The sequence below is a fragment of the Magallana gigas genome, chromosome 8, assembly GCF_963853765.1.
Source record: "Magallana gigas chromosome 8, xbMagGiga1.1, whole genome shotgun sequence".
NCBI classification, from domain to species: Eukaryota; Metazoa; Mollusca; class Bivalvia; order Ostreida; family Ostreidae; genus Magallana; species Magallana gigas.
In genome coordinates, this window is record NC_088860.1 from 12,631,268 (window position 1) to 12,645,153 (window position 13,886).

A 13,886-nucleotide genomic window follows, 5' to 3' on the forward strand; every position below is an offset into this window, starting at 1 on the left:
ATAGTTGGGTTTTTCTTTTTTTTTTGTGGGGGGGGGGGGGGGGGGGGGAATTAAGTGACACATTTACTAGAGAGCATGATTTGTATCGACTTACTAATTTTCATTTTACAAATTTTGTCTATTACTAAAAATGTAAGTCAAATTTTTTACATGGAAGTATAAGGAAAACCAATTTGGCGTGAGTTAACTTGTTTATTGATGTTGAGTCAGTTGTTTTTTTTGTTAAATGTTGTAATAAATAGTCTTGCTTTAATATTGCTTTGATGTCGGTTGGAGATAGAAACAGAGATGGTTAAAAAAAACTAAGTCTTTTTAGCAGGAAAAATAGTGCCATAAAAGTTCAGTCACCCCCTAGCTGAGAAATTCAGAATTAAGTTAATGCGGAGTTCTAAAATTAGAAATGCTTAATGGCAGCCAGAGAACAGTGGGGGATATAATTTTTTATATTTTTACTGCAATTGTGTTATGTATTAATCATGTAATTTCAGAAAAACCATCTGATAAAAAGAAATTATGTAAAATTGGAAAGATCTCGCCATCAATTTCTACCTTTAGAACTGAGAGTGGCTACGACTATAGGTTTATTGCTGATGTTTATGTGTGTCTACACGTTAAGGTGAAATACAATGAGCAATAATGGGCAGGCCTCGGTGGATTACAAAGTCGGTGATAATTAAATTAAAGTTAACCAAACTTCCCCAGACAATCTGTTAGCACCTTTTTCTGCTTCGTTCTTTTTATATTCTTCCTGCTCAAAAGTTTTCTACACATTCAACATTTTGTAAGCGCTGTAATTATATGGATAACTTTTTGATCCTTTTAATTTTTTTCATCTTTGCTTCAAAAACGTGGTTGAGATGTATTTTAAATGCTTTGCACAATTGCTCACTGCTGATTTGAGCGCCTAAAAAACGGGGGTAAATGAAGCATTTGCAGATGGCTTTTTAAAGTGTGGTAATCATTTATATTAGGTAAATGGTATGTATGTTCATTCGTTTGAGCTGCTCACAAGAAGTGGTAACACGCAATTTGAATGGTGAAGACAGAAAGTTATTGACTTTGGAAAAAGCTACAAAAATATTAGTTTTTTTCTTCAAAAGAGCTTCATTTTCAAAATTGTGGTCAAATAGAGTGTAGGAGGAGTTGCAAATGTTTATTAGGTATAGCTTATTAAGTGGTTTTTTTTTAAGGGATTAAGGGGAGGATTGTTACACAGTTATATTGGAGATTTTGAAAATTGGATATAAAATAGATGGAAGGATTATATGAAATAATTTGTTTATACAATTTTGAAAACAAGAAATGAGACTGCATCTGGGTTACTGGTCCTTTGAAGTAAATAAATCCATATAAGAGGCAATTATTGCAATCACAAATTTTTCTTATCATCAATACTTAGAGATTAAATGTATGAAAAATAAATATTTAGAGTGTCAGTTATATGCAGAGTATTGTACTATGAAGGCACCTTTTTGCAGCTAATTGGAATAACTTAATATACGGCTCAAATATTACTTTATAATTAAAAGTGTATACCTGTATAGCATACTTTTTTCATGATCGAAATTTTGAAAACTATTTTGTTTCCTTGAAAAGTTTAATACTGATACACAAATGATGTTTATGCAATGCAGATTCATATATATAAAAAAATTTTAAGCAAAATATGACATATATACCTTTAAAGCTTAACTGTCTTGAATTTCTTTGAATACTTATATTCATTGCAAGTTTGATTAGCAACTTTGTCAGTTGTCCAGTCTTATTTTTGTCAAACGGATCCTATTGGTTCCTTCTTACCTTCCTATTACGTTCATAATACCCGGGAATCATTAGATTTCCTGGTGGCTCAGTTTTCATGGAATTGGTGGGTACCTCCAATCCATGAATTAATAAATTAGGGTAATAAAGTCATATTTTTTATGGTAGGTACATAAGAGATTACACAAAATTATGCCCCCACAAACCTGTAAAATTTAACTTTTCCTCGAAAATTGGTCTCTTTGGGTGTAGCTGCTAAATGTCTTAAACACGGAGACACTTGCACTAGCTCACTTTTCTACATATTCCTATATTCTAAGACCCAAGGGAAAGTCAATCCGTTCTAATTTGCCTGATCTTGTCAAACCATTCTCAGTACCTTTCAATGGTGGAATTATAAAAAAGATTGGGGAACAAAAAGAGAGATAGTACGAAAACTATAAGGTCTTCCGCTGGAAACGGAAGACCTTAATTAAGAAAAAGAAGGGTTTTTTTTTTGGATGATCTATAAATACATAGATGGGAGGTAATTCAATCGCAAGGTGTGTAAGGGAAAATAGATATGAAATGCATGCAGGAACTGGGCATCATTTGTTATGGTTTATATAAAGCAGTATTTTTTAATACAGATCTATGAGCAAACTGAAAATGAATTAGTAAGAATAATTTTGGTGGGGATTTTAAGTTGTTACCAACCAAGATCCATGTAGTTTATAGACTGTTGACTCTGAACTCTTTATATTTCATCAATATTCTTTCTTTAATTATGGATTTAGTAAAAATCACAGTTTAAAGGATATGTAATTCATGGCGAATGATGCTAGCAATATAATATGTTATCAGAAATTGCACTTCAATCAACATTCAATTTTGTGGATCAAGTCAACAACAAAACCCAGGAAAACTGATATTGAACGAATTCTGATGAAACCACAGTATGCAATGGGACTCTAGCTCTACTGTTGTTCCTGAGGAATTTTCCTGATCGGTTAATATGTACATGGGGCATGTATTTGAAATAAAATTATCATAAAGGGTCTTGTGGGTTAATTTGATTCACCGCACATGGACAGAATTTATTAGGCTCGGTGGATGTGTACGATCAGTACTGGCCCCTCATGCATGTTTAACAGGTCCAGGTACAGTGAATTTTGAATTCAGCCTCTCATCTCCAAGACTAATGGATCATGTTAGACAGTTTGTGAGCTTGTGAAGGGGAATATTCTGCAGGGGGACTAATATAGGAAAAATATCTCAAGATAACTATGGTAAAGTTGAGACATGCATTTTAACTATTGGTGTAGATGTGAAGTATTTCCTCATGTAGGAAGCTAGATGTGTGTCAGTGGGTGGGGTCTGGTATATTGTACAAAGGCAGAATTCATAACCGAAAAACTGCAGCTAATCCATCACAGGTCTGTGTGCTGTTGTTTCATGCACAACGAAATAATCTGCATATTTTGATGCACTTTCAGTGTTGAATATGTCCTTTGTTAAAATCTATATTTTAAGGATCTGTGTTTTGAATATGTTTCCATTGGTACATTTCTGAATGAATTTTACTTTAAGTTCTAAATATCTTCTTTGAATGGTACATCTCTGAATACTGCCTAATGTTCTGCTTTACATGAAACAGTTCTGAATGATCATAAATAATGAGGATATAGGTCTGTTACAATAGTTATGTTCTGTTTTGAGATACACTTTTAATAATTTCATCTTTTTTTTTTGTGATACACATAATGTTCCAAACATATCCTATTATTAATATAAATCCCTACTAAATTTTTAATGTGTATCATATGGTATATTTTTTAAGAATTTTTTCCATGAAACAGGTTCTTAATAGGTGGGATCAGAAGAATCCATACATGTGTGTGTTTTGGATTGTCTTGTGCATTGTTGATAACAAAGCTCGTCTATGATCTATAATGAACGTCCTGGGGATCTATAACATTGTGTTGTGTATGGAATATGTGCATTAAGTCAACAAAAGCAGACACTCGCCTCATCCTGGATGTGATGAAGCTGTGCTGAGTCACGTGGAGAGAGGCCCATTGTATAGAGTGACAATGCTGCATCATAACATGTAGGAATGCTAATTGATCACTGATCTATACACAGCCAGCGATGTTTAGATGGGCCGTCGGACTATTATTCGTCAAAATGTAGATAGTTTTATGGTGTTTATTAATCATTTTTTGACTCTTATGTGTTCTTTTTTTTTTGCAAAAAAACTTGATGTATTACATGGTCCCATTTTTTTTGGCTTTAGGTATATAGGGCAGTGTGAAAATTCTGTCAGTAAGATTATGAAACCATGAAGGACACTTTTTGAATTGCATCCAATTATACCAGGGAATTATTAAATTTTGTGGGAATAAAATTTTGAAAGTCTTAATGTGTTACCGAAACATGGAGACATAATTTTGTTGATTTACTTGTATGATTAAACTAAGCCCATGACTTGCATGAAAAAATTCAGCCACCAATACATCACATATTCTAATGATTTCACAGTACTTGCACATGATTAATCTGCAATAATTAAAAGCTTTAGCCAGTCAGTTTGTTTATACATGGAAAAACAAGAAATTGACAAAGTAATTTTTGAACTTTTGATTCAGTCCATTGATTTAATATTTTGATTACCTAAAGAAGTGGGAAGACTTTTGTAATTTTTATCAAGTTTTTTTTTTCTTTTTTGAAATTTAAACTTCCGGTTATTTGGAAAACACAAATAGTTTTAATTTGTGTCTGCAGGAGATATATTTTGTTTGCTGATTGTATGATTAAAACAATGCTTCGAGAAAAGAACAGGTTGACCCATAAGCACTGAGATAGAAGGGTCCCCAAACATTTACTGTCTTGAATTAACGAGGATATGTATATCAGGCAAGGTCTTTGGAGCAGACTTTAAAATGAGTTCTCTTGTCATTTCAGAGTACACTTGACTTTGGAAACAATTAGACATTTAGGACAGTTAAAACATTATCAGTCGACTTTTGTTGGCAACCCATTGTAGGATTGTTGGAAATTAGGGGCAGTCATTTGGGGTGGTTTACTAGATAATATCTGGATTTATTTCTTATTAAGTCCTTAAGTGCTCAACTTGAATACGATTACCGCTGGGTATATTGTTAGATAATGGTATGTGTCTAGTGTTTTAGTGCACAATGACAATGCTTCGTTTTGTAAAGTGACCCTTTACCATTGTGTAGAGGTCCTGATTCATCTTACATTTTACATGAATTTTTTTTAAATTTGCATATAATTTTCAGCAGTTCAGTTAAAATGAAAATAGAAAAAAAAATTGATCAGGAAAGCCAATCAATTTGTACACTGAATTCCATTGAAGAAAATAGAGTATAATATTTTTTTATTTTTATTTTCAGTATCTTTATGATGATTCTTCAGTGAAGATGGATCTAAGGTAATGTATTAAATAATAATTATGAGAGAGAGAGAGAGAGAGAGAGAGAGAGAGAGAGAGAGAGAGAGAGAGAGAGTGAGAGAGAGATTTTGTTGTTGACTGAAGGGAAGTAATGCAGTTCAGCAATCTTGAAATTGTTGTGGAAGGATTCAGAGTTACCTTCCTTGGACAATGTGTGATTGAGTGCAACAATCATTATTTTGGCACACAATTTGCATTTGGAGATAATTTTCCTCTATCAGTAAACAATTTTTGATTACCTGTATGCCTGGCTTATGCAGCAGTTAATGCAATCAACTTCCTGTAGTTCCAATCGGCAGCTCTATTAAGCAGAAATTTTAAAAATAGAAAAGTGTGAAAAAGCTTAAATGATTTGTTAGAATTAAGAATTTATTTGCAGGAAAGGAGAATCAAATTTACAATTGCAGGTGTCAGAAAAAATTTTCATATCAAATTTTCTTCACAGTCAATGGTTCCTCTTACCTCCCTTTTTTTTTTTTGGGGGGGGGGGGGGGGGGGGGGTCAGGTATTTAAGTCTTGTAAAGTTGATTCAATTGTCTATTTATGTCTTTGCTTGTTTAATTTAATCATCAGAAAAAAGAAAACAATTAAAATACTCAAATGAAAAACCTAATGTTTCTCTATTTGCTCTTCAAAGTTCATCAATAAATGATTTCTGATTTATCGTTGTTTCTTGAAATATATTCCCTGAAGTGTCAATTGTTATTTGTATATGGAATATATCTGCTTGGATTTGGAATATTAGAGATCACATTAAGCTTTCTTTGTATGGACAAAAAAGTTGTGTAAAGGAAATTAAAACAGTTGATGGGATTATATTCATTTATTATGCATGAGGCAAGATCCTTCAGTTTTCTGAATGTGTCAGATTTTGGGTGGCATAATTAGCACTAGCTGGTTTATTTACACTGTGCATGCATAATTCAGAAAACAGATCTCGGATAAATGGGGCCACTCGTACCTTACAGAGACCCCCAAAAACCCTTTGTTTTTTGTAAGTTTACGAATCATTGCTAATTGACTGTTGTGAAGTCCAACACGTTTTCTCGCTAACACGTCTTGTTTGTTGGCGACGGAAGATCGCCGAAGATGAACAACTGAGATTCAAAGTCATGAATATGTATGACCACTAATGAGAATAGCCCTGTATGGACACGTCGGAACAGCACCGCGTGGCTTGTGGTTCCTGGCTCGAGCTGGCGGTGTCTCCGTTATGTGTTGTCAGAGAAAAGTACAACCAATTCATTTACGTGAAGCCCCTCGTACCAAATGTGTCAGCTTTACTATCTAATGTCAGGCCTTTCTGTTGTTCTTCAAATGATTACACCTTTCTCTTTTCATGTGATACACTTAGAATATGATTATGCTTATTTCACAAGTTTCACATTGCGTTTGATTTATTGTAATATAAATCGCTTGACGAAAAAAAGATGTATGTTTTTTCCTTCAAATTGTCAATTATTAACGAGCATTGATCTCTTTGATTGATTTGAAAAAAATATATTTAATTAGGAAATGAGTGAGAGGGGAGAGTTTTATCTGATTATTTGTATGTAAAGGTTTGTTAATTAAAACCTTGATTTGTATCAACAGGCACTACTACAATTTTTAAATTTATTGATGTATGTAGGAAATATTAATTAAAATACAGTATCGTTATTATTAATGCATATCTTATATATATTTATCTTCCTCAGAATAGGTTTTAATTGATAAATTGGAACAGAAACATTTCCAAGTTTAGCTGAGATGAGCCATACAATGCAATATTTGTATTTTTCCTGGCTGTTATCTTTATGTATGTATTGATTGGGAGCATTTTTCCTCCAGGTTTTATAAATATTTGTGAATGCATCATACAACCACCTTTAGTACAAGTTCAAGTGAACTGGAGATGAAAAGCGAGGGTTGATTTATTAACAATGGAATCCATTTTTCTCTACTTCACAAATTCTGCAACCAAATAGAGTAGGGGGTGGGAATGAGGAAAAAAAGAAAATAGCTCTTGTTTGTAGATCTGAAGATCGAGTCATTAAAATATATGATCATAGACAAAGACTTCTATGTTTTAAAAAATGAAAGGTTGACTGTGGTTTAGTTGGGAAAAAAAGTTGCGAAAATAGATGAGGGCTTTGTACTTTTCCAGTATATTCCATTCAAAAAAGACATGCACAGAGAGAACCAAAAGAAAAATGGCTTCTCCGATAATTAATAAAGAAAAAGGAAGGGAAAAAAATTGAAGGAAAAAAAAAGTGAAGCTGAAATATGAAGGGGGAAAAAAAGAGAATAAAATTTACAAGATGTTCTGGCTGAGAATGCATTCGGCAGAGACAAGTAGATGTGGTACAGCATGCATGCATCTCGGGGCTGCTGTTGCAGAGAAATGACATTTGGTGATGAATGCATTGTACCTTACATCAGCGTAGAGGGAATCTCGAGAATGTTGATTGCTTGCCTGCATGACTTACATAGTGATAAGATAGGGGAACGGAAGAGCCACTTTAAGTAGGGCTTTGTTTTTGTTTTTTAAATGTTTTTTGTCTCTCTTGCTTCATTCAAAGGGCTTCTCTGGTCATTGAACACAGAAACAGTTTGGTGTCGTCGTAAAACTCTTAGTATTGCAGGTCTTTGAAGCAGCCAAGAGAGAAAAATCAAAATGAACTGGTTGACCCTTCATGCTATCTTTAAACATTACCTAAATAACACATCAATTCGAACTGTACTGTAAGATAGAAGATCGAGCTGATAGCAAATGGCTCCATCTATTGTCTCATTGTTAATAAAAGTCTCAAGATTGGAACATTATGCAAAGTGATGTAAAAAAGGGGAAAAAGAAGAAAATGATATCATTTGTTTGACTAATTGATAGATTTTGTGGAGCTTAAATTGTGTTATGTATAGATACATGAGGTCATCAGGTGATCAGTTACAAAGCTATAGATCTTTAGGAGTTCACTACACATGCTCAATCACCCAGATGACAAATTAGAATTTAATAGATTCATTTATTCCGTATACATTTTGTCTGTTTTTTCCGCCATATATATCATTACACAAGTACATGGTTATGGAAGGAATGATAGAAGTTTTTGGACTTATGTTTACTAAAATTCTAAGAAAAGAATTTTTTTTATCTTATAAGACAAACAGACAGAAACAGGAACTAAAAAAATCCACCTGACTTTATATTTGCATGACCAAGCAAGATTCAAGCATTTCCATTTCTCCCACCCACCAAAAAAAAAAGGTGAAAAGTAGAACCAAAAATACATTACTCTAACTCCTTGCCCCACTTAAGAAATACTAAACCTTTTTACATAATGGAGCAAAGAGTTAATTAGAAGTGGTGCACTGGAGGTCAAAGGTTAGTTGGTTTGGTTGAGGTGAATAGGGTTTGTATAAGGCTAATGTTCTCTGATGGATCATGGAGAATCTTCCATTAATTGGAGCGTTACTGATGCACTTAGTGGAAAGAAGAGGTTTTCAATTTAATACAGATTTATTCTGAGTGCTGCCGAATATCATATAGATATCCCAGAAGGCAAGATTTCCAAAGTGCAACAGCCAAAAAACAACAAGCATCTAGGTTACAGCAAGTTTTATGAAATTATTGGGTTTGCTTAATTCGGCATGATAAAATTAGAAGCTAATTGGAGGCAGCAGGAATGGTATTTTAAAGCACAAGTATATACGTATGTAATTTAATTAACTCTAAATTGAGATTGTGTGATGTCTGAGTCGGCACTAAGCACACGAGTCTGATTATCTCCTCGAAACCCGTTTATCTCGCCATATTGCCTGTTCCCGGTGTCTCCACGGAGGAAACAATTTTGTCCGCGTCAGGAAAAAATGGTAGTCCAAGACTGCGTATTATGGTTCATCAATACCGACAGCTTCACTTTGTTTAATGGAAGTCTGGACCTCCAATCAGGTTGCCTCATCTGACTCAGTACTGAGGGTCAGGCGTAAACTAGAGGCCTACGAAAAACCCTCCAAGGCTAACAAGTAATTCAGCTAATCAATTTCAGTGACTTATTTTTGTACATCACCCACACTTGGGAGCTCTGAATTTGTGCAAGTACATGCAAGGTCAATGTTTTTCTGGTCAAAATAAAGGTAAAAGATTCTTTTTTGTGTCTGGGTGATGAATTCGAATAGCAAATCTTTGATTAATGAAAATAATAATTTGGCACTCACCAATAAATAGCATTCCAACTGAAAAAGGGTGAAAGACAAAGTGTAATATTGCAAAGGAAAAAACTATTCACTATGTTGGCATTATTTTCTGTTAAGCAAGAAAGTGCATGAATTCCATAAGGTCTTTAACTGTAACCCAATAGATTATATCCAATTTAATCAGAAGATGGTGAGTTTATAAGCCCATATTGGTTAGATCCCTGAGACTTATTAACCACAGGTTATGAGATGATGAGATGGAAATAGCCAGGGGTTTTGGTGTAATAATTTTGATAAAGATTTTCTCTGTGTTTTTCTATCTTTTTATTACTTTTTTATGATATATTTGTATTGGTGTTGAAATGATGTTTGTTATCTTCCTAATAATGTGTAGAGCCACCTAACAAGTTTGATTGAGGTCATACAATAATGCATCAAGTAACTGTTGACATCTCCAATAATTGTTGTAAAAAAGTCTTCCTTTTTTCTTTCTCACGAAAAAGTTTGTGAAGAATAAAAATTAGAAGTATTTGCAGAACTCTCAGGAATTAGGTTTAAGAGAGATTGCCATGGCAACAAAAGAAAAGATGTCGGTCATGTTTAAATGTAGGTACAGAAGTGCAATATGATGTAAAAAAAAAAAAAAAAAAAAAAAAAATAGGTGGCTTCTAATGCAAGTCAATGGGGGACAACACCCCACTCTTTCTGACCTAGAAGAAAATCGTCTTTGTTTCATTTTGCTGTTCAATCTTAACTGATATAAATCTCATTTTATTTTTAGATAAATTAAAAAAAGGGGGGGGGGGTGTAAAAGTGCAGAGCTAATGTAGGTGGATTAAAAATAAAACATGTCTCCTTTTAAATTAAATTTGATATACTTTTAAAGGCTCTGGTGAATTTTTAATCGAAGTTCTATCAGTTACAGTGCTGAGAACACAGCAAGAAGTCATCGCTGGAACAGTGCGATTGTATTAACATTTGATACACTTTTAATAAACTTTCAAATGCAGCCCCCGTAAAGGTTTATCAATCCATTTTTTTTTTAAAGTTTGGGCGTTAACGTTTCATGGATTTGATATCACTGCAGTAATTTGTGTGCATTCTTTTGATGGCAAACAAATCCTTTTTTGTGTTTTTCTTGTTTGCAAAAATTATTTTTCCGCAAGAATCAGAACATTTCAAAAAAAAATTTATTCTTGGTAAATTACAGTTTAGAGACATACCATTTAATGGAATGAAGGCAAATCAGTTTAGCTTCATGAATACCACACTTAAATTATGCACGATTCATTTCCAGATTTTGTGATATTTAACATCCTCTGTCCTAGTTTTATGAAGGTTTTACATGTTTTTACATAAAACAGTATTGAACACACTGAATGACCTCCCAAAAAAACCCAGGTCCAAGGTAACCCCCCCGCTAGGTGATCTGACAGGAAAAAACTAGATGTGTTGCACACAGCTGCATTTATGTTGCAGTAAGTATGCATGTCATCCATGTGACAGGACAAGAAGCAGGCTCCCCCACTGGGCTCCGTCGCCGAATCGGGTCTGCGCACATATCATTCATTGCGGGAATGTTGACGGCTGAACCAGGTAAACTGGGCCTAATGGAACCGTTCCAATGGCATTATGCATTCAAATGATACATAAACAATGCTGAGAGATAGGCTGCAGATATAAATATTATGCTTGTCTGCAGTCAGTCTACCAAGGAAACAAATCTATATATCCTGGAGTTTACAAAGTACATGTGAATACATTAGTTTGAAGAGATCTTGCTGAAGATTTCAGTGTGATAAAAAAGAAAATAGGGACATTCAAATGTTCGAGACATACCTCAAGCATGATGCTAGTCTTTTTTCGGGATGCACTTCTTGTACTATGGCCAAAAACAAAAATGCTGTAGGGTTTTCAAATCCCAGTGCAGCATCTGTTTTCTGTAGTCCATCAGTGATCTCCCCTGAAACATGTAGATCAGAAAGAGATTAAGATGAGCAATAGGAGGTTGCATTTATTCTCTGTTTTTTGTATCAATTCAGAGAAAAAGGTTTTGTAAATAAAATGGTCCCGATTGATAAAGCTTCTTATTTTCTTTTATTATACATCTATAGTCATAATATGTACTTGGAAGATAAAAGGTTGCATTTTCAGACATTTACGAAAGTTGAATCACCAAAAGGAAAACAATGTCATTACTAAAGTACTTTAACTAGGTTTCGATTTAAATATTCGGGGTCAATATAACCCTCTGCCTTATTCAAATATTTGCAACGCATTGTGTTATGCAATCAATAGACCAAATTGGGAGTTGGAAGGTGATGCCAATATCATAATCTTGTAGCATGCTTTGCCATCATAATGAGAATTTATCAAAGCCCCCAACACAATTTATGTGAAGCAACTGGAGTTATAAAACATTGCATGACTGCCGCTGACAAGATGATTTTATAGTTTTAACTCTAACTACGTCCCACACCCAAACTGATAATTATTGATTACAAGGCAATTTAGGAAGGGATCAAAAAAATGTTTTTCTGGATATTAAAAAATGGTTACAGAAACAGTCAGGAGGACTATGCATTTATTATTTTTAAGGTGACTATTGAGATTTTAGATTGTTAGGCATGTGGCACCTAGGTCTGGGAATTAACAGGCTTTAATTTAGCCTTGGCCTTGATGATAGTTCATAAAGCCTCTTATCTCAAGCCTTATACAAACGGAACGCAGGATCCGGGATCAAAATGTGTGTGGGAAGGCCCAGTTGCAGTTACTTCCCTTTGGTTCATAATAAAGACCTTGGACCTTGTTAATTGTGTCTAGTTAGTAACAGGAGTGGATATTTTTTTTTCACTTTTCAAGGAAAAAGTTTTATGAAAAGATCTAACTTGATTTGTTACAAAAAATCTTTCTGTGTTTGTGTGGTTTTGTTTTTTACTTTGACAAGTGTTCAAATGTTGATGTTTTAAAATGTTGTAATGTTTTAGAAAAGCAGAAAACTCCCATTAAATTCAAGATATTTCAAATGCATTCTGTCTCGGAGAAAGTAAGAATGAAGTTAATGAATGACATGGTTCGATGTACCTTTAAGTTGAGATCACGCGCTTCGAAGGCCACAGATGACTTGTTTATGCCTTGATGTGCAGTGGGTCGACAAGAGCATATTTCTGTTTATCAGTTTATCATATTTTCATAACATTTCATTAATTACCTCTCTAGCTTGTAACTGTAATTAATTCATTGAGTGCAAAACCAGTGAGCTTATATCAGAAGAGAAAACTGAAATATCTAAATTTCTGTTTTTAAAAATACCTGTGTACTTTTAATGAAGTGACAAGGCCCGAAGCTCTGTGATGATTGGGAGAAGTACTGCAAGCCCCCATGAATGTCAGAAGTGCAAATCTGTAGGATCAGAGACAACGAAAGCAAACTGCACCAATATCTCATTGATGAAAGAGAGAGGTCTTCCTTTATTAACGAAATCAATTTATTATTCCGCAAATTTTTTACCCCCATAATTGCGGAATCAGAGACTGGTATTTTTTGCTGCAGCGAATTTTTTTATCTTGGACTTTGTGTGGTGTATTCTGGGAGGAAGTTGGAGAGATTGCATATTTTATAGCCTAGCTCTCTTGTCCAATCCTATGAAAGTACTGCAGTCGGGCAGTGAACGCTTTTAACCAGCTTCTCTGCACTCTCTTTTTCGCCTATTATAATGTACTTCTGCAGATTATTTGTTGAGGAGTAGTTTGGCCTCAAGGTCTATTTTTTAATTTTTTTTTCTCCATTTCCGTCTTTTATTTTGTTTGTGTGTAGGATTGGTGTGAGAAAATACATTATTAATGGTTCTTCTTGCTATCTTTCGTTCCTCAATCATTAAGAAATCTGATCCAGAGAAAGCATTTGCTGATGAAAATGCTCCTTTTTTTTATACATCAATGTATTGGTATTATTGAAAGGATTTAGTCCAAATGCACATTGAGAAATAAAACACCCTTTATCAATTTTGTTTTTAAGATGTTTGAAATATTAAGGTACTGGTATTTAGATTTTATTTAATAATATTATAGTAGAGATTGGGACATGTACTATCTGCATTGGATGAGAATCTTAGACTTTCAGGTTTAATTCAAAATCATGAAAATAGTTGGTTTATATGAATATGCATTAGATTAGAAATTTTTAACTGTAGATATTTTTGTTGTTGCAAATTTGAAGTTGTAATACAGCCTTTACATTTGATACATTTATATTTATTACAGTGTCATTGGATAAAACGTGTCACATGATTCCCAGTTATATTTCTACAGTTGGCATGCAGCAAATTATAGATGGCACAATAGCTGCTGAAACATCTTTTTTCATTAAATACAAAAAGTTTGGGTGCTCAACAAATCAAAACAAAACACTAATATGTGGTTTGTTAATGACTGTCTATGGAAATTTGTTGGGTTATTCAAGTCCATAGAAGGCTTGGTGAAAAGTAAAAGTAAAT

At 33.8% G+C, this 13,886-nt stretch overlaps 1 protein-coding gene and 1 long non-coding RNA gene across 18 annotated transcripts in view; one reads left to right on the forward strand and one right to left on the reverse strand.

Annotated features, from left to right (window-relative positions):
- Positions 1-13,886, reverse strand: part of LOC105328925 (uncharacterized) — a 76,298-nt gene that overhangs the window by 59,268 nt on the left and 3,144 nt on the right. For 2 of the 4 annotated variants that reach the window (XR_010708565.1, XR_010708568.1), the window contains exons 2-3: positions 11,231-11,354; positions 5,455-5,516 (exon numbers count right to left, since the gene is read on the reverse strand). This is a non-coding gene — a long non-coding RNA (uncharacterized lncRNA). Of the gene's footprint in view, positions 1-5,454; positions 5,517-9,412; positions 9,431-11,230; positions 11,355-13,886 lie in introns of all 4 variants that reach the window. The other 2 variants (XR_010708566.1, XR_010708567.1) reach the window with 2 other exon arrangements.
- LOC105328926 (vitamin D3 receptor) overlaps positions 1-13,886 on the forward strand; it is a 94,512-nt gene that overhangs the window by 55,681 nt on the left and 24,945 nt on the right. For all 14 annotated transcript variants that reach the window (XM_034471591.2, XM_034471595.2, XM_034471592.2 and 11 more), the window contains one exon: positions 5,157-5,194. In XM_034471591.2, the coding sequence (XP_034327482.2) occupies positions 5,157-5,194 (38 nt within the window). The remainder of the gene's footprint in view (positions 1-5,156; positions 5,195-13,886) is intronic.